Source organism: Notolepis coatsorum (assembly GCF_963971535.1).
Source record: "Notolepis coatsorum genome assembly, chromosome: 8".
NCBI lineage: Eukaryota > Metazoa > Chordata > Actinopteri > Aulopiformes > Paralepididae > Notolepis > Notolepis coatsorum.
In genome coordinates this window covers 57,513,530-57,534,363 of record NC_140172.1, presented here as the reverse complement: position 1 = coordinate 57,534,363, position 20,834 = coordinate 57,513,530, and the positions used below count along the sequence as shown (strand labels likewise).

Sequence of the window (20,834 nt, the reverse complement as noted above, 5' to 3'; positions counted from 1 at the left end):
CCTGCTGTAGGGTCCTCTCTGCCTCGCTGGGAGAAGGCGGTTGTATAGGGGAGCCTTCCCTCGGGGTACTCCTTGCGGAGCCTTGGAGCTCTATCTCCACGGTGCTCTCCCCGTCTTCTTCCGTGCCGAGTTCTCTCTTGGTAGCGTTGTATTCCTCCCGGGACTCATCGGGGACTACTTCTTCAGTACTGGCGGGGTGTGAAGTCATGTCTGGTTCCCACTGGTCCCCACCGTGAACTTGGTCAGTTACATTAGAACCCGTAGGGGCCTCTATGGTCGGGGTAGTCTGGGCGTTGGGGTTAGACATACTTTTACTTTCTAGTTTTACCGCGTTTACTGTTAGTAGAAGACTAGGTTGTTGACTGACAGCGTAAGCCTCTAAGTACTGAGGGAGCCGTCGTTCGCGCTGCGGGCGTTGGTTAGGAGGATCGTTTCGTGGAGTGTTCATCATAGGCCATTTCAATATTAATAACACTATATTAATATTACACTAATTACCCTCCGGCTCGAAGGACCAATTGTAACTGAGGGGTACAATTCCCTGACTGTATTACTAGATATGATACTTACTACCACTACCTTTGTACTTAATATTCGGCCACCCAGTACTCGGCATAAATATATTATGATGAACACTGTCACGTAGATGAAACGGATCCAACACAAATGTACGAATTAGAAATAGGTCTTTATTTCTACACAGCGATGGTGTGTAGAGCAAGCACTTAATCAAATCAATCACATTTATGAATGGGAATTAGTATGCACTTTTATGGCAAGAGTATTCGTCGGTATATCAATAGAGAATGTCCAATCTCTGAAGGCGCAGGTGGTAAATATACGACCTGGAATAGTTAAGGAATAATAGCAATGATACTTTAATGATTATAAGACTGGATACACTAAGGGGGGTTAATCCGGTCGCTTGTAAGACAACAGGAGTAGGAGGGGGGGGGGGGTAGAGTCTGGCTGCCTCGTCCGGCCAAGGGTATCCTGGGTGAACCCACAGTTGTGCAGCTCGGTGCGCCAGCGATCCTTGGACCACAGATGAAAGCAGGTGGACTCTCTGTGAGCCGGCTCTCTCCGGTCCACGGGGGAGAGACGTGAAGCGACCTCGTCTTGCAGAGCGTCTCCTCACCTTGCGTCCTCTCCAGGGGGGGGGGGGGTTCCAACACACGGCAGTGTCGGGGGTCTTTATCCATGGAATAATCACTGTACACAAAGCATAATCCGTGCCTGGGAAGGCGGGCTGTCGTCGGTAGAATAATCCGGTATACAGGTCCACTCGCTCGTCGGCTCTGGGGCTCCTCGGATGCAGTCTCACATGGGGTCGACCATCCTGGATAAGCAGCCAGTTCTCTGTCCGAAACGATGGGGTGCTGGCTACGGTAGTATTCTCACCGTACGAAGCACTATATATTAACAGACTATTATTAGCTTAATAGACTACGTCCAACTCGACGATATAGTGCCAAATATGACTATTCAAATATTAATATACACGATGTCTCAATACCGATGGTAGGCCGAACTTGGCCTTACTCCCACACGTGGCGTCGCGGGGAGGCTTTACGTCTGTCACTCTATTGGAGGGTAAGAAACTGGACTGAAAAGGAAGTCCTACTTTAGTAGCGCAGTATATATACGCACTATGAACAAATAGTACCGTTAGTGGTGCGGTAGCCAGATTCCTACGCGGAACTAGGACTTGTTCGTACATGTTGAGCGGTACGTTTGAACTGGGTCTGGGGGGTATGGCAGCCTGGCACCAAGGTCTCGACCAATAGTAGAATGGAGACTATTATGGGATGTTCAGTAGGCTAGAATGGATATTCAATGCATATTGTACAAGGAATATACAAGGGATATCAGGGAATATTAGAGAATATACAAATACAATTAAATATATATATATAATAAATATATATATTCGGTTTAATCTGGCCCTTCACAACAGTAAGGACTTCACATTGAAGGAATCTATGTTTTTCAATGTGTATATAATGTATATATTTCGGTGGGTGACAGCATCTACTCAGACGGATCTATAGATCTTAAAAGTAGCCGGCAGTCAGAGTGTGTTGCAGCAGACTAACAGCAGCAGATGAGGATTCGGGCTGTGCTGTTTAACATCAACAGGTGATAGCCACAGCATCAAGGTCACTCGATCTGGAGAAAGTGCATTATCAAGCCACAGGCAGGTTGAACTAGGGGGATAATATCAACATCGCCGTTGCTATAGTGATTTGGGTCAAAGAGCCGGTGTCAAAGACTGCGTGTCACGTAGTAACGGGGGAGAGGGGGCAGGGTACCCCGTTGCTAGGGAGAAGACGTTATGATGCGAGTTCCTTCCGGGGTAAATTAGATTAAGCCGCGAAGCAGACGTGAGCAGTCGCGTTGACAGAGACTTTGAAATCCCTCCTCACCCTCGCCGGGTGGGGGAGGGGAATATGACACATGACATCATCATTAGCTTCGGCTAACAGGAAATGGTGGTTGGCTACGACGAGAGAGAGAACCTTTGGATTGAAGAGAATTAAGACTGAACAATGACAATACAGAATGGGTTACATCGGGTACGGAGCTATGTTTATGAAAATAAACAAGAGGATCTAAGGAAAGAGATCACGTTGCAGTGTCGTTTCTTATGACTAATGGATGTACTAACAGGGGTTGAAAGAAAACACAATGCAGGACAGGGAGAAACATCTAACAACATGTACGGTAAGGACTTCACATGTACGGTAAGGACTTCACTGCCTTCACATTTACGGTAAGGACTTCACATGTACGGTAAGGACTTTCATTCCCAGGTCGTCAGCAGCAGAACACACATTCCCACACACTAACAACCACTTAACCATCAAGGTCAACTTAAAGGGGAACTACGCTCAATTTCAGAATTCATGCACATTATTCCTGTGGTCCGAGTCCAAAATATTAGTGAACATGAACAACTCTCACCCAAATCCAAAAAACTAGAATGCTTAAAGTAAAAATGTTGACGTCATCAAGTATAAAGTCTGAAGCTGCTCCATAGACTTTTACTTCTCTGGTGTATGGCTTCATGTTCACAAATAGACTGAATTTTCCTGAACCATGGAGATAACATATTGGAATTCTTAAATTCCCCTTTAAAAGAGCATTGGAACTGAGATTACAATTTAAAAAAATTTAAATACAAAATTAAACTAATACCACAAGTACACACCAACAATCAAGATAGATTTAAGAGAATCGACAGAGATAAAACGTTTAAAATTAAATGCATGAAATAAAATGTACAAAGTTTAACTATAAGAAGATGTCAACAGATATTTACGGAGTTCTGTGCGGCACAGTGAGCTAATGTGCAACATATGAATAATACACTGACCTGTCTTTATTGATTTCATTGCCACTGTCCCGTTTATGAAACACCATGGTGTAGCGTGCCACATCAGCGGCCGGCCTCACAATCTTCATTTTGGTCAGTTGCACCCTGCCAGGGGGAAATTCAAAAGTCACCAAAAATGCTCACAGGCATTCTCTGGAACTGATAACTCAACCAGGGCATGGACGGTTTCTTTCACACTAGCTTTTAGTCACACTAGCTTCTATTCACGGTAGCTTCTATTCACTAGCTTCCAATCACAGTAGCTTCTAATCACACTAGCTTTCAATTAGGCATGGGCGGTATGACGGTATTAAGGTATACCGGGGTATTTAGAGATACCGACGGTATTGAAAATCAATACCGTCAAAATCACAGATCCATTTCAGTTTATATTACAGTGAAACGGAGTTCAAGTTTCAAGTTTCTTTAATAGTTGTCATACAGAAGTACAGAATACTTTTATACAAAATGCTTCTTACTGTTACGCTCCAGAGACTGTGCAAGACAAGATAAGTATGAAATAAAATAACATAGTATGTAAATTAGAAGTAAAAAAAATGAGGTCACAGTGTTCAGTATAGACATATGTACAATGTTCGATGCAGAATAGACGTAACTGAGTTACCATATAATATACAATACTATGCAGTGTACTAATATACAATACTATATAGTGCAAGGTAGAAATGGGATGAGGTGCAATTTAGGTACAATTTACAGTAGGTGTACGAGTTGTAGTGCAAATCCTTTATCAATAAATATAAAGTGTGTTTGTGTGATCTAAAGTGTGGAGAGTGGGTGCTGCAGTGTGTTATTTGTTTAAGTGAGTGTGTGCGTGTGGGTGTGTGTGCTGTGTGCATTTGATGGTTGTTGCATAGTGTTTATTGTTCGTTTAGCAGCCTGATGGCCTGGGGATAGAAGCTTCTTCTGAGTCTTTCTGTTTAACAGTGGTTGGTTGTAGTGCACTGCACACACGCGCCAGCAGAGGGCGAGACCAGTCCTCGAGTCACTAGTGGAGCGAGGCAGCGAGCCGCAGAGCTGGTTTGTCTACACACAGGAGGAGGAGGGGAAACCCCGCTTCACTGGAAATTAAATGAGTCGAGACACGCTTACCGTTGCTGCCTGGTGCTGCGGGCTAACTGGCTGTTCTGAGAGCTAACTGTTGTGTATGTGTATCACAACGTGGTCACGCTTTACGGTAATGTTGCGACAGTGCTGTGAAAATACCGTAAAACGTTGTGGTAACGAGAGTGTGTGTTGTTGTGGACTGGTGGAACAAGCAAATAAACGTTACGTCGCAGTCCGGTGTGTTTTTGAATACACAATACTAACGTTACTAGTACTAGGGTGCTGCGGGGCTCCTGGCTACCATTCTGAGAGTTAACGTTAGTATTACTAGGATGCTGCAGGCTTTTGGCTAGTGGCTCCATTCTGAGAGCTAATGATAGTAGCACTCGGATGCTGTGGGCTAACTGGCCATCTCCGCGATCTGTTTTACGTGGTAACACGTGTTGCCATTCACATGAGCGTATATTCATACTAGCTTCTATTAACACTACTGTATCTTCTATTCACTCTAGCTTCTCTTCAGTCTAGCTTCTATTCACACTACTGTAGCTTCTATTCACAGTAGCTTCTAGTTATACTAGCTTCTATTCACACTACTGTAGCTTCTATTCACACCATCTTTTATTCACTCTAGCTTCTATTCACTGAACGGTGATCTGGATTTGTGGGCAGACTTCTTCTGTCAAGAGCACTGCTGGCTAGCATAACTAACAAGCATAGCGTACGTAGCTCAACCTGTGCACTTAATACTTGTTGCTTCGCTGGGAAATACTGTTTAACACTGTATCGTTTATATACACTTGGTTTAATCCAAAAGTGTGTTTGGAAACTATGGATAATGAAATGACATTCGGGGGATGTCTGGTTGCTTTCCCACCATGGCTGGCTGTTGTAGTTATGGAAGGCGTTGGGGTCAGAAAGAATCATGCGATTAATTATGTATTTTCTTTTTATTATTATTATTACACATCAAGGTTAGGGCTGGGCGATATGGCCAAAATATCAAACACGGTCTCATCAGAAAAAGTTAATAAAGTACTAATAAACCACAGGAATTAAGGTACATAAAGTACATTATGTTATATCAATAAGTAATATATTTACATTTCGTATTTGCAAAAGATCAAAACAAAGTGCGACCGGGAGTCAAACCACACTGATACAAACAGCAATACTATGATGGTTCATTTTAACGTGTAATGGTTAGGGATGGGTACCGAATTCGGTACTTTTGAGGTACCGAACCGAAACACGTCGGTACTACCGAGTATCGAATCAAGTGAGATACAGAGAAAATAAATAAAAAATCTTTACTTTTTTTTCCACTTTTTTTTTTTACTTTTTTTTTCATGTCAACGTTCACACGCACAATATATGCTTACCTAGGATTTGACTTGATTCAACAACAAAGCAGTCGGAGCAATGACGAGCCGAAAACTGTCGAAATTGTAGTTATTTGAAGTTTGGATTTTTTTTTTTACGACTGAGGTAGGTAAATTAAATTTCTTGAGACTAAAGTACAGAAAAAAGGTACCGTTGGGTACCGGTATCGATTCACAGGTACCGGTTCAAATGTGAAAGATACCCATCCCTAGTAATGGTTATGGTTAACATATTCTGCGCCAAGAACGAGTTAACTCGTTATTGCCCGCCAATCGAATAATGCCAACAACGAGTAAACTCGTTATTGTGATCGTTATTTCTTTTATTTGCTATTTCCATTCATAATTCATCCACCAAGGCTCTGGGAAACTCTGACACTGTCTGCGATTGCAACGTTCCAATACCGCCGCCTGGTGGATTTTGGCCGATGTTGCACTTACTTTCTACAGGAAGTATGACTCTGTGCATCTGTGAATGTCGTCCCGGCGCAGTTTTCTTGTAATGTGAATCCAGATGAACAGTCGAGTGCATTGAATCACCTTCGAGACGCAAGAATCATTATGCTTTTGGAGTTTATGGTGTCGGCCAAATGGACATACGATCTAGCAGATGGCAATCAAATAATTGGAATATTTTTCCTCCAGTATCATCGGCCAGAGGTAAGATGAATCTAACGTTAATTTCAGCGCGATTGTCCATTTCTTTCATTGCAATCCATCTGATCAACGTATGATGTTGTACTAAAGAAAGCCGGTATTGACAATCAATTAATCAGAAATCTGCTGCAGCAGTGCACGCCTTGCCCCTCCTCCTCTCCCTCACCTCAACAAAGCATTACGGCAAGAGTCTAGTGTATGAGCAGCTCAGGGCTCCTCTTTCAACATGCTGCCTACCTATTGTACCCGGCGCTGCTAACTGGCTAACGTTATGAGAGCTAACGTTGCTACCTACTGTACCTGGAGCTGCAAACTGGGAGCTGCTAACTGGCTAACGTTATGAGAGCTAACGTTGCTACCTACTGTACCCGGAGCTGCTAACTGGCTAACGTTATGAGAGCTAACGTTGCTACCTACTGTACCCGGCGCTGCTAACTGGCTAACGTTATGAGAGCTAACGTTGCTACCTACTGTACCCGGAGCTGCTAACTGGCTAACGTTATGAGAGCTAACGTTGCTACCTACTGTACCCGGAGCTGCTAACTGGCTAACGTTATGAGAGCTAATGTTGCTACCTACTGTACCCGGAGCTGCTAACTGGCTAACGTTATGAGAGCTAACATTGCTACCTACTGTACCCGGCGCTGCTAACTGGCTAACGTTATGAGAGCTAACGTTGCTACCTACTGTACCCAGAGCTGCTAACTGGCTAACGTTATGAAAGCTAACGTTGCTACCTACTGTACCCGGAGCTGCTAACTGGCTAATGTTATGAGAGCTAACGTTGCTACCTACTGTACCCGGAGCTTCTAACTGGCTAACGTTATGAGAGCTAACGTTGCTACCTACTGTACCCGGCGCTGCTAACTGGCTAATGTTATGAGAGCTAACGTTGCTACCTACTGTACTCGGAGCTGCTAACTGGCTAACGTTATGAGAGCTAACGTTGCTACCTACTAGGGCTGGGCGATATGACGATATTATATAAATATCGGGTACAGTTCATTAACGATACACTTTTTAAACGTATCGTGGATATCGTATTGTTTTGCCCAAGAGGATTGTGTCGCGTCAATCTGGTCCACACGTTGAAACTTTTGAACAGCGCCGCCCCACACACACACTACTGCATCAAAGTTACTACTTATGATAACAAAGGCATTCGTTTTGTGGCATTAACGTTATATAGTTACACGTTCAATAACATCAGCGTATTTACATAGAAACGTCCGAGGTCGACCTAGATATAGCAAGCATTAGTCGTTCATATCTCAGCCCGTGCTGACTCAGTTGTGCCCATTCTGCGGTCTGTTAATAAAGTTTTCAATCAGACAGATGTATGGAAAGGCTTTTATTATAACATCCGTTGCAGTAAAATCATTATGCCTCCAGTCGTTTAGTCATCCTGCGGAGCTAAAAGCTAAACGTTTAACGTCGGCCGCGGGGAGCTACCGCTACCATTGTTGTTGTCATTGAGCTCTCCAATGGCGGAAGTAAAAAATTAATATGCGCTTGCCGATTGGTGCTAAGAACAGCAGGGTGGGTGCAAGCGGTGTGACGTAATTGGCAGACTCGACTGTCAATCAAAATGATTCTGTTTGCCGTCTGAATTAATGAAAGCGTTATTAACAGATTGCAGCATGGGTACAATACAGTACAGCTCAATACAACAACAGTGGACTGGAGGATGCAGACCAGAGAAAGACTTTCGTCTTGTTTACATCAGGGTCCCCCATTTTCAATGCATCATATTTCATATCTAAATCATATAATATCTCATTGCTAAATATATGCATATATAATCTAATAATCTAAATCTAATATATAATATAAAAATGCTAAATGCATGGGTATTTTATTTTGTCTTTAATGTTAGCTTGCAAACTCATACTGTCTTGGTAAGCCTCATAATGAATTGTTTGGGGAAAAAAAGAAAAACATTGTGATGCGTATCGTGTATCGCCGAAAGGTCAGAAAATATCGTGATATCATATTTAGGCCATATCGCCCAGCCCTACTACCTACTGTATGTTAATAAATGGGAGCTTCCTCAAACAGCCATCTCTTTCCCGACAATCCCCTCTGTGCACAAACCCTTACATTATGGTAATTAAACATTAAAACACCTGCGGCTTATAGTCCAGTGCGGCTTATATATGTACACATCACTCAATTTAGCTGCTGCGGCTTATATTCAGGTGCGGTTTATAGTGCGAAAAGTACTGTAACTGAGGGGTACAATTCCCTGGCTATTGATAAGTATGGTATCATTAAACCACTACCGCTTTATGTACTTTAATTACTGGCCATACAGTACATGATATATAAATATGATGAACACTTCCCACAATGAATCGGTTCCACACAAAGGTGTAATCAAGTATTTATTGCAGCAAAAGGTACATAATATACTTCTCTATTTTACTTTGGATGCGCTTATAAGGCAAAGGAATGTGCGTAGGCAAATCAATAATGAATGTCCATTCTCTGGTTACGCAGGAGGTAATTATACAACCTGAATCTTAGGGAATTATATCTATGGTACACTAGTAATATATAGCGGGAGATACTGGAAGGGTCCCCCCGGTTGTAAGCCAGCAGGGGTAGAGGATCTGTCGGTAGTAGAGAGTCTGGTCAACGATGACTAAGGAGACTCCAAGTACAGGAGACGGTGCAATAGTCTCTTGATCCACAGACGAATACAGCTGTTCTCCGTAGACTGTAGCTCCACAGTGAAGAAAGCTAGCCGGCCTCAGGCTCTCTGAGGCGCAGACTCGACGTGGCTCCTCACAGGGTAAATCCCACACGTGTAGGCGTCGGCGATTCTCCGCTCCATAAATCACAGGACCAAAACAAATATAATCCAGCCGCAAAGGGCTATGTAGTCGTCGGGTAGATTAATCCAGTGTACATGTCCACACGGTTCTCGTCTAGGTCTCCTCGGGTGAAAGCGCCATGAAAGCAGCCCAGCCTGGATAAGCACTCTAGCTGATACGAGGAAGCGTTGGTGATGCTGGTCACTGTAGAACTTTAGCCGCACGATACACTATACACAAATAGACTATTACTGACTTAATAGAAATATGTCGCACTCGACGGTATAGCGCCAAACTCTGACAATTCAGTTATTAATTCGCACGCGGTCTCAATGCTCTTATTTGGGGCCAAACAGGCCATACTTCACCGCACGGAGTATCGTGGGTGAGGCTTCAACTTATTGGGTAACTCTACTTCTGTATTCACCTGCGCCATATTTATATGCACGGCGAACAATCTAGTGCCAACCTCATTTCTGTCTCGTATTCCTGGGCAAGGCCGGGCATGTACAGACATGTCTTGACGGTGGCTTTGAACCTGACTCCGGAGGCATGGCCCTGGCGCCTGTGGACCGCTGTCCAATAGGAGAACGAAACATCATGGTCCGTACTAGGCTAAAGGGATATTCCGTGTATATGTACAAGGAATATACAAGGGATATCAAACGATATACAAATACTATGCAATATATATCAATCAATAAATATATATATTCGGTTTAATCTGATCCTTTGTAACAAGTACGGTAGGTGAAAACAGCTCTGATTATCCCAATACTGGTAAAATAGATTCCTTACCTCAGATCAGATGTTCTCCAAAAAGATTATTCCAATTCCTGATCGCCATTCCAAATATCGATCGCGTTTATTGATCCAACGCTGGGTGGTCAAAAGACATATTCCACGCTGTTCTGGTGGTGGGCAATGACTTGGATCGTCTCCGGTTACTTGCCTGACAAGTAAAATGTGGATTCCGGACTCTTTTTTCCCCATGCGTTTCATTCAGTGCAATCCAATGGGGTGCAGTACCATCTGGAGAGACGATAGGGGGCGGTATTTTCCCTGTTCGAGCTCAGACAGATCTCCACTGGTAACGTGAGGCTAGATTGATGAAAAATTTATGGAAATCGATAATACAAAAAATAACGATTAAAAACAAGATTTCTCGTCGGCTGGCACTCAACGGTTGGCATGAACTAACGATAAATCTTGTCGCTGGCACTCAAAGTGTTAAAAGTCTCTTGTAACATACAAAATAACTCAAGTCAGAATTGTCATCATTTAAAAAAGTTAAGTACATTTTTTTTTATATAAAATAAAAATAGTCATCATTTATAAATGAGATTGCATAGGTCTATGAATCGAGATCGCATTTTTTTTTTATTAATTGCCCAGCCCTAGTAACAAGTGTGTCTTGGTAGTCTTGAGGTAAAGGCACTTGCGTCCCAAGTGAGCACCCCAGCGTTGTTTCCCAGCAGGGGAAATGTTTTCTGAATTTATTTTTTTATATTACTTGTAATACGTACACATTGTACATTATCGTAAAAATACTTCAATATATTACTTGGCTATAACATAACGTACATTATGTACCCTTTTCCTGTGGTCGATTAGTACTTTATTTAAATATTTTAAGCGAGATCAGGCTGAAATATCATATCACAATATTTGTCCTACTTTTGACTGTATAACAGTATTTGACATTACCGGTACTTTGTTTTCCAGTAGAAATTACAAGGTGAATGATTGAATTATCTCGTAGGTTAAGAAGCTTTTTCAGGGTGACGAAGCCTTGTTACCTGAAACATCTATTAGTGCAGGCTCTCATCAAAATGTATTAAAAACCTATTGAATAGGAACAATGTAACATGTCCATCGTATGCCTCCTGCTACATCCTCAGGGATTAAAGCAAAAAAAAATCTCCTGACTGAAATTTTTTTCAGGCCAAGTCATATTCTTATTTTAACCTCCACTGTATTTCTTTTTAATAGCGTTGGCGTTTTAAGGGAGCCTACTTGTTTCGGTTTCGTCGATAATCCAATGTACAGTTACCCCCCCACCCCGCCTACCCAACCCTTCCCTCCCCAACCACCTCCAATGTACAGTCCCCCCACCCCCCTCCACCCAACCTCCTCCAATGTACAGTTTCTTCGTCAAATGTATATGCTCTCTTTTTTAGACTCTTATTGTATCACAAACAATACTGTGTAAATCTGGTACGTCATAAATGTATAGATGTAGCAGTATTATCTATCTGTATGTCATGTATGTCATATATATGTTATGATGAATTGAAAATGGGGGACCCTGATGTAAAGAGGAAAGTCTTTCTCTGGTCTGCAACCCCTTGACAATTGTGTGTATTGAGCTGTACTGTATTGTACCCATTCTGCAATCCGTTATAACAATCAATCAATATTTAACCGATTGCAGAATGGGTACAATACAGTATGGCTCAATACACACAATTGTTAAGGGGATGCAGACCTGAGAAAGACGTTAGTCTTGTTTACATCATCAGGGTCCCCCATTTTCAATTCAGTGACATTTATGACATGCATGACATTGACATCATGACATTTATGGCATAGGGACATACTACAGGTATATAGTACTGTTACATTTGTGACATATACGATATGCAAATATACAGTAATGTTACCCATAGATCCTGACAGAGAGAATATATACGGTGGGGAGGAGACTGTCTACAGACATACACCTGTGTGATGTTGCTACGGAGTTAAGCTAATAAACGTATACTCACAACCACAGCAGGGGACTCACATATTGTACTGTGAAGTAACACGACAATGACAAACGTGTTGTTTCTGTTTTTCTTTTTGACATCGTTGCGGCACACGGAACAAGTTAACTCACCACTACAGCCCCCAGTAGCGCTGCCTAGCCAGTCTCTTCAAACGTCCTCTCCTCTCGAAACTTTTTGTTAGGTGGTCCCGCTCATCCTTTTCATCTGAGAACCCCGCGGTGGGTTCTCTTTTTAGTGGCCGGCTTACTCCTTCCATTTAACAGACGCTATTAAGCTAACGTTAGCTAATCGGTATATAGCAGCGAGTGCAAGCAGCGTGGTGGCTGTGACGTTGGTAAACAAGCAGTTGACGCGTGAGGCTGCAAAAAAGGCGACCTGTCTCTCGAGTCGCTGAGTGATGATGACTGCTTGGCGCGATAGGAAAAAAAAGCCCTTTTCCATATTTGGCGCCTCTGATTGGCTCAATTTTGTTTCAATCTGTATGCATCTACAAATCATGCAAATACTTCCGTCAGACTGCGAATCAAATGGACGGATCTCCCCAATCAAATTGACGGAAATCCGTCTGGAGACGGAATGCTTTAATGCATGCATCCTACTCTTTCCAATAGATGTATCAAAGTGTTGTTGTTCGTGTCTGACCTGATACGCAGGTCATCGTCCTCTCCTCCCCAGCCCCAGTACACGTTGGAGAAGCCGTTCACTTTATGGAACTGGTCTTTGGTCATGGCCGTCACGCCTCCAAAGTAACCCTTGTAGTGCAGTCTGAGGACAGAAACACACACGTTACTCTACATCCGTTTTCACCTCATTTAACTGCTACTGTTTTGAGTTGAGTACTCAAGAGATCAAGTGCAATCCTATGACATTATCATTATATAAAAAGTAGTGGACCAGGAAGTAGAGATGTAACACACACAGAACAGAACACACACACACACATATGCACACAAAGATACATAGAGAAGATAATGTAAAGTTTGCGGCCGCAAGTGAGAGGGAAGGAGAGCGAGCAACCACACACACGAACAAAGACATGGACACAACGTGTCACTTTCCTGGTGCTGTAGCTGACTCTAGTGAGACAACGTTCACATGCTACCTAGCAAATAATGCTAATGTCAGCTAGCTAGCAAGCCTTTAAGTCAACGAGCAAGTCTAGCAATAACTTTGCCTGCAGTTCACAAATGGTGAATATCATCTGACAGTATGGTTCACTACAAGGTTGCCTAGTAGGGCTGAATAATTTATCCAAAGTGCATCCAAATTGCAATATAGCCTAGTGCAATATCCAAATGACAGGAAGCACAATATTTGTTAAAGGTATAATGTGTCTCAAATTAAGTATTGTGGTGCTGCAGAAATGTCTCGGCCTACACATCATATCTCTACAGACTTAAAACATCTTTATTTAATACAATACATTTCCCCCCCCAAACCGTTAAAGCCCTATTGCCTAGCTATCCACACATATCATTGTTCACAAGTCAAGGAGAGGAGGGAGAGGGGGAGAGGGGGAGAGAGAGAGAGAGAGGGAGAGAGGGAGAGAGAGAGAGAGAGAGAGAGAGAGAGAGAGAGAGAAAAGATGGCAGTGCACTAGTTGCCTGAAATTTGTGAATAAAATCATATGGATAGTTATGCTTCCATATTAAAACATTAGCATTTCTTTTTTCATAATCCAACACATTTAATACAAGTGCAAGATAATGACATGTCAATAAAATGTTCTTTTAACCATCTCAGGCAATGCAATTCAATGACTTCATAGGGATATTCGTTCATATGTAAAACATTTTTGTTTCAGGAAGGAAAAGAAATGGCTTTCTTTTTTATGCAATTCCCCACTCCAAGGGAACTATGGCTAATTTAAGAATTGATGTATGTTTTTCCTCTGGTCTCAGTCCAAAAACATTAGTGAAAACAAACAACTTTCACAAATCAAAAAAATGTATTACTAAAACTCAAACTAGTGAGGTCATCCGGTATAAAGTCTGGAGCTGCTCCATAGACGAGATAGAATTGGTAAAGATGTTATAGATGACACAGTAGGTACCCAGGGGAATGTTCTCAGTATATTGGTATTTTCTGTTTCAGAACTAAGACCACTACTATAGAATAAAACGAATTTGAGTATAAAACATTAAACATTCAGTGGGTCCACAAAGTCATAGTCATCATTGACTATGGAGAAGCTCCAGACTTTATACCGGATGACATAGTAGTTGTTCATGTTCACCAATATTGATTGAACTTTCCTGGACCATGGAAATAACATATTGGAATTCTTAATCTGGGTAGTGTTTCCCTTCAAGGTGAAGGGTGGAACACCTGTGATGAGCAGGAACCTGCCATGTACAGTGTGTATGCAGCACATACAGATGAGCACAGAGCTCAGCGGTGGCACAGAGGTCCTCTCCACAGCGCCAAATAATTTAAGAAAAAATGTGATCTACTTTTTCTCCCCATTTTCTATTTTTTCTCATCCCAATTTCGTATTATCCAATTCTACCCTCCCCTGTCTCGAACGTTGTTAGACCATGCCTCCCACTGGTCGGCTGCAATGTGGACGAAGCCTTGCATCACGTGTCCCCTCCGGTACACAAGGAGGCAGCCGTCGCATCTTTTCACCTGCACAGCGCAATCTCTCAGTGGCGAGGAGTAACGCGTGGGAGGCTCACGCTGCCCCCGATACTTTGTGATTCTGCTGTACAGGCGCACCAACCGACCTGTAGGAGTCGCTGTCCACAACGTCCGATCCCCACCCACCGGCTTTCCCACCCCCTAATACTGCCAATTGTATTAGTATGAACGACCAGCCAAGCCGGAAGCAACGCCGAGAGCTGGGCTCGAACCCAGCATATCCTGCGTTAGTGGCGAGCGCCTTGCCCACTGCGCCACTTAGCCGCCCATGCCAAATAATAATTTTATTGAATGTCAATCTTTAAAGTTGATATGACTGCAAACTCACGTACTTGTACCCTGTGGCGTTCCGGCCGACGACCAGATGTTTGGGCTGTTCGTCACACATGTAGAGGTTGTAGTCGTTCTCTGGTACCAAGTCTACATCGTGGAAAATGAAGCACTCCCAGTCATAGTCCTTGAGTGCTTCCAAATAGCCAACGTTCAGTAACTTGGCACGATTAAATGTTGCATCACCAGCCTAGGAAAAACAAACAACAAAACAACACTAGAAGGGCACACAACAAAATGCAATATCCGTGATACCAGAGGCGATACCAGGGGTGATAACAGGGGTGCTACTATAGCTGATACCAGGCGTGATACCTTGGGAGATATTTTTCATGATACATGTTTTTTATGAAATAACTACAGTAGATAAAACACTAGAATGTGAACCTTACAGCAGGATTTAAATGTATTGTGTTTTGAAGAATCCTGCAAGCACTCAACTTACTTATTTATGAACAGAACAACTGATCCCCAGAATAACCGAACAAATTAGGCCCATCTGATTTGGGGAATAAATGACAGGCCTAACCCCTGGTCTGTGCCGAGAAGCTGGACGCCTGCAATGAGTGTGAACTTAATTTGACACTGTTACGCTGCAGTTTGCACAAGCCATGTGGAAGAAACAAAATCATCCCTATCGCATTTAAAGCATCGGTCCCCTTTTGCTAGGGTCCCCATAGGCCGCAAGGAAATGAGATGATTCTGCAAAAAATGTAAACCAGAATTATAAACATATACTATTATAGGCTATTTGTGCTGTAATTACATTGAACCTGGCACGGTCTGTCTGTGCTGCACCGCTCTCGGAGGATAAGGATACTGATGTGTGTCTTAATTCTCTTGTATTCCAGGTAGATTGGCCACCTCCCAATCAGCAGTCAGCCAATTGAGACACTTCTGTCAGCAGAGCCCTCCACCACCCCCCCACACCTGCTGGAGCAACGTCTTCACTCAGTGTCTTCCCTCAGCGTCTTCACTCAGCGTCTTCACTCAGCGTCTTCACTCAGCGTCTTCACTCAGTGTCTTCTTTCAGCGTCTTCACTCAGCGTCTTCACTCAGCATCTTCACTCAGCATCTTCACTCGGTGTCTTCTCCAACCACCACATTTCCACTATTTATTTGTAGTTTTACCTTTTGTACTTTAGTATTTTTAGTTAAACCTTGGTTGTTCGTGTCCATTTCTGTCGCTTCCCTCAGAGCCGGGGTCATAATAACAATAATGCAGGTCAGGCAGTAAGGGCTCCCACTGAAGTAGCGATACTGGTGAGTTGCAATAGTTTTATATGTTCATGCAAGGAAAATATGTGCTGTGTGTTTACATGCTAAATCATGAATCACTAAATAATTAAAGTAGGAAGGACTAGCAGCTAGTGAGTTCAGGGCCTGAATCCGGACAATAATGTTCCAGGTGCAAGGCGTTAACAGTACCTGTTGTATGACGTAGATGGCATAGTGGAGCTGCTGTTTCTGGAGGAAGGGGTGGAGGTGATGCAGCAAGTAGAGTAGGTGTTTCTCCCGGTTGCGGTGTGGAATGAGGATGGCGACGCTCTGCCTGGCTATACAGTCTGGCGGCTGGTACCGGCCCTCCACTACATCTCTGTTCTCTGTGTCCACCTGCTTCAGCGTCAGGGACGGATCGAAGGACAGCTTCACGGCTCCCTCTACCCAAACAGTCCACAGAAGCAATACGTCATTTTCAAGATGAACTCACCTACTATCTGCATCAGCCAATTACCACAACAAAATACAATGGGACAGATACATGTGATGGTATTAAAATGTCCCTAACACAGCTGATTTTATTTTTTCTATTTTCAATTACTGTCACAATTGGTAACAATTGGTGAATTGTTATTGCATATTTGGCTGCCTGACCTGTGCGAAAGACCTTTCCCTTACTGCAAATAAAACACAGAAATCAACACAAATTCCATTGCAATTTTAGAAGAACCTTTTGAAAAAAATCAAGCATTTGTGAATTATAGGTTGCAATAATAATAACCAAAAATGTAATATTGAATCTGCAACCCTAAGTTTGCCTTATGCCTAAGCTAACCTGCCTCAGAGCCATCAGGCCTGAGAAATCAAGCGAGCTGGGTTTAAATTTATACGAAAATACTTTTGACTATGGTCAGAAGTAAATTAACTCAGTAATATGCGGTTGTGCTTGACAACACACAGTACACGTCTATAATAATACACCCCTCTGTATTACTGCTGAATGATGTTTTTGAGTGTGCAGTACATCCACAGCTAAAGAGATTGGTTTTATCGGGTATCACAGTGGCTAAAAAGCTGATAGCATCACGATGGTTCCAACCGGAAAAAATTTGCCGAAAGGTCTGTATTATTACATATCTCGATGTGATTTATCAAGAAATATCTACAGCAAGAATTTTGGGTCTCAATGAATCCAAAATGACAATGTGGTTAGAAGTGGTGGAGAAAATAAAAGCTAGCATATAATGGTAGTGTCTGGTTAGGAGCGAGGGATAATGGATGGATTATCCAATGGGGGGTCCGGGAGGGGGGGGTACGAGCTAGAGCATATGTGTGTAGGGTATTAGATAGCAGGTATTGGGGGGGGGGGCTACGTGGCGTAGTGGGCAAGGCGCTCGCCACGAAATGCTGGAGACGCTGGGCTCGTCAGTTCGAGCCCAGCGCTCCACATTTGCTTTCAGTTTAGCTGGTCGTCCGTACTAATACACATTGGCCGTATTAGGGGGTGGGAAACTGATGGGTGGGGATCGGGCGTTGTGGACAGCGACTCCTACAGGTCGGTTGGTGCGCCTGCGCAGTAGAATCAGGAAGTGTCGGGGGCAGCGTGAGCCTCCCACGCGTTACTCCTCGCCACTGAGAGATCGAGCTGCGCAGGTGAAAAGATGCGACTGCTGTTACCTCAAGTACCGGAGGGGACTTGTGCTATGTATGACTTAGTCCACATTGCAGCCGGCTTGTGGGAGGCAAGAAACAGCGTCCGTGACAGGGGAGGGTTGAATTGGATGATACGAAATTGGGATGGGAGAAAATATAGAAAATGGGAGAAAAAGTGGAAAAAAAAAAAAAGCAGGTATTGGGGGTATATCCTGTATAAGACCTTTAACTATATGGCGATTTCATTGGATGTGCACTGTTAATAATGCTTGTATATCTTATCGTGTGTTGTCATGTTTGTTTATATGTTTGTTTAAAAAATTATAAAAAAATAAAATACAAAAAAAAAAAGGATTATGTGTACCGGTAGGTATGCAGGATAGATATATATATATAAGGTAGGAATAAATAGATATATATGGTAAAATATACATATAGTATAAAGTTATATTATTTGCAGGTGTATAAGTAGGTATATACAGTATGAGGATTATATCCAGGTATATTCAGACAGATATGGATTAAATTAGTTGCTACGGCTGTTTTGCGCTTCTTATGTGTATGTTGTGTGAATTCTTTACTCTCATTCAGGGCCCCGTTCCCTGTACCTGGTTCAACTAAGTCGATCAAGATGTCATTATCCAGATTCAGTTAACCCGATGTTTGAAGCCGGGATTTTCCTGTTCCTCGAAGGTGGATTCAGTCTCGTTAACTCAAGCCAGACTTGAGACCCAGGATAAGTGCGCGTGCCCGCCTCAGCCGAGAAGGCAGCAAGTGTCGAGAGCAGAGATCCTGATTCTCTAGCGGCATTGATTGATTAATTGATTTAAAACTTTAGTAACATATTGCAGTACGGCTCAATCGCCTCGCCGACAAGTTAAATGCGTTATCTATAGGCTAATTTTAAGTCCCTCATTACCTCAATCAATCAGATTATATTTCTTTAAACTTGCCTGCTGGATTGAATAATCAAATGAGATCTTGCTAGCGACAATAATTAGTTAAACTGTTATACAGGATAACGACACGGCTCTCTTCCCATTGATTGATGTATAGTCGATCTTTTACTTAAGTCCACTGTGGTGTAACGGGTTCTTCTTTTGACTTTCACGCAGACGACCGGGGTTCGAAACCCAGTCTTCCCCTTCTTTTTGCGATGTAGGAATAATTCAATTTGGTGCACGTTGAGAGCTATATAAAGAATGACATCCTCAATGCATGTAGATTTATAATATTTTAACTCAAAACTAGGCTACTTTGGCGTATAATCATTAATATTATATTCCAAAAATTATATTGGAAACACGGGGTTTCGAACACGGGTCGCTGGGTTGGCAGGTTTGAGCACTACCGCTGCGCCACTGTGCCAGATGGGATAAATTCATTGTTTATACATTAATGAACGAGTTTAGAATATCCTTTGTTTTGAATGAAGTTTTATCTCTTTATCCTCATTCATTAATGTGACGTCAACGGCTCATTCAATTTCTCAAATCCGTCAAACAGCGCATCTCATCAGACATCTTAATCCCAGTTACAATTAAAATAACCACATAATGTGTACATCGCACCGAGCGAGCGCCACGGTATATATAACGTGCATTATTTAGGACAAAGTGAATTTAGTATCAGCATTTTGGGTCTATTTTACATTTCAAAAGCCCCCTCTGGAAGAATGGAGCACAAAAACGTAATTCAGAATGGTATAATGCAGATCGTAGACTGTGGGAATAATTTCAGGAAACGGGCTGTCACTTCTTTGCGGGGGCGTGGCGATGGTTCAGGCTAACTTGAACTTGAACTCTGCTTTCGACCAGGCTCAAACTTTTGGATCTGTTGTCATGGTGATTTGGACAATCCAGGTACGGGGAGCCGGAAAGTCCGGCTTAAGTCAGACTTAACCGAAAGTTATCCGGCTAACTCAGTTATCCAGGTACGGGGAACGGGGCCCAGGGAGCAGGAGTGGAACCACACTGCTAAACAAGCTGTACTACCATTTCATTGTAATACATGATTACATCTATGCCATGAGTGATTGCTGACAGAAACATGTTGTCTTTCGCCATTGAAACCCAGTGTCAAACATGACGTCTGTTTCAAGAAGTGCGTAGAGGAGCCAAAGCTATATGGTTATTGTATTATATGAATGTTTATATGTTTATTTTTATAACCTTACATTGAAACAGCATTAGGAATATTGATTGGATTTAGATAAAGTCATTGAACCGTCTTATTTGTCATAATAGAACATTCTAGAACATTTGTGATGTCACAGTATGATGTCATAATCAAACATTCTAGAACATTTGTGATGTCACAGTATGATGTCATAATCAAACATTCTAGAACATTTGTGATGTCAGAGTATGATGTCATAACCAAACATTCTAGAACATTTGTATATTCAACAATTCTCTCAGAAGAGGTCAGTGTGCATCTTGAAACAGTGCTGAGCAGTACTGAACAGATAGACTAAACAACATAGATTGAAGCCTGCATTTCTAGACCCGGGTGCCTTGCATATCTTTTGTCGTGGAATTAACACAACATTATGCATACTTTTGACAATAAATAAAATCAGAATTTGTTCTTACTTGCTTGCCTGGGTAAATAAAGGTTAAATACCGGTAAATGTAAAAAAATAAAAATATATATATATATTTTTTAAAACAGATACAGATAATTTCCGATATCACATTTGAATGCCAATATCGGCCGATAATATCGGTAGGCCGATAATATCGGACATCCCTAATATATATTATATATATATATAGAGAGAGATACCGGATGCTGTGAGACTACTGAACAGTTCATTGCAGCTTATCACTGTGTAATGGGAAATATTAAAGGGACAAACGATGAGCCGTTTACATGAATGATTCAGTCATTATTAATAATAGGAACGTTTATTTCATCC

At 42.3% G+C, this 20,834-nt stretch overlaps 1 protein-coding gene across 1 annotated transcript in view; it reads right to left on the bottom strand.

Moving 5' to 3' along the window:
* The window catches only part of b4galt4 (UDP-Gal:betaGlcNAc beta 1,4- galactosyltransferase, polypeptide 4), a 47,063-nt gene that overhangs the window by 12,795 nt on the left and 13,434 nt on the right, over window positions 1-20,834 (bottom strand). Inside the window, exons 3-6 of the mRNA XM_084319877.1 lie at window positions 16,469-16,701; window positions 15,043-15,230; window positions 12,713-12,835; window positions 3,377-3,481 (exon numbers count right to left, since the gene is read on the bottom strand). Coding sequence (XP_084176003.1) covers window positions 3,377-3,481; window positions 12,713-12,835; window positions 15,043-15,230; window positions 16,469-16,701 — 649 coding nt within the window. The remainder of the gene's footprint in view (window positions 1-3,376; window positions 3,482-12,712; window positions 12,836-15,042; window positions 15,231-16,468; window positions 16,702-20,834) is intronic.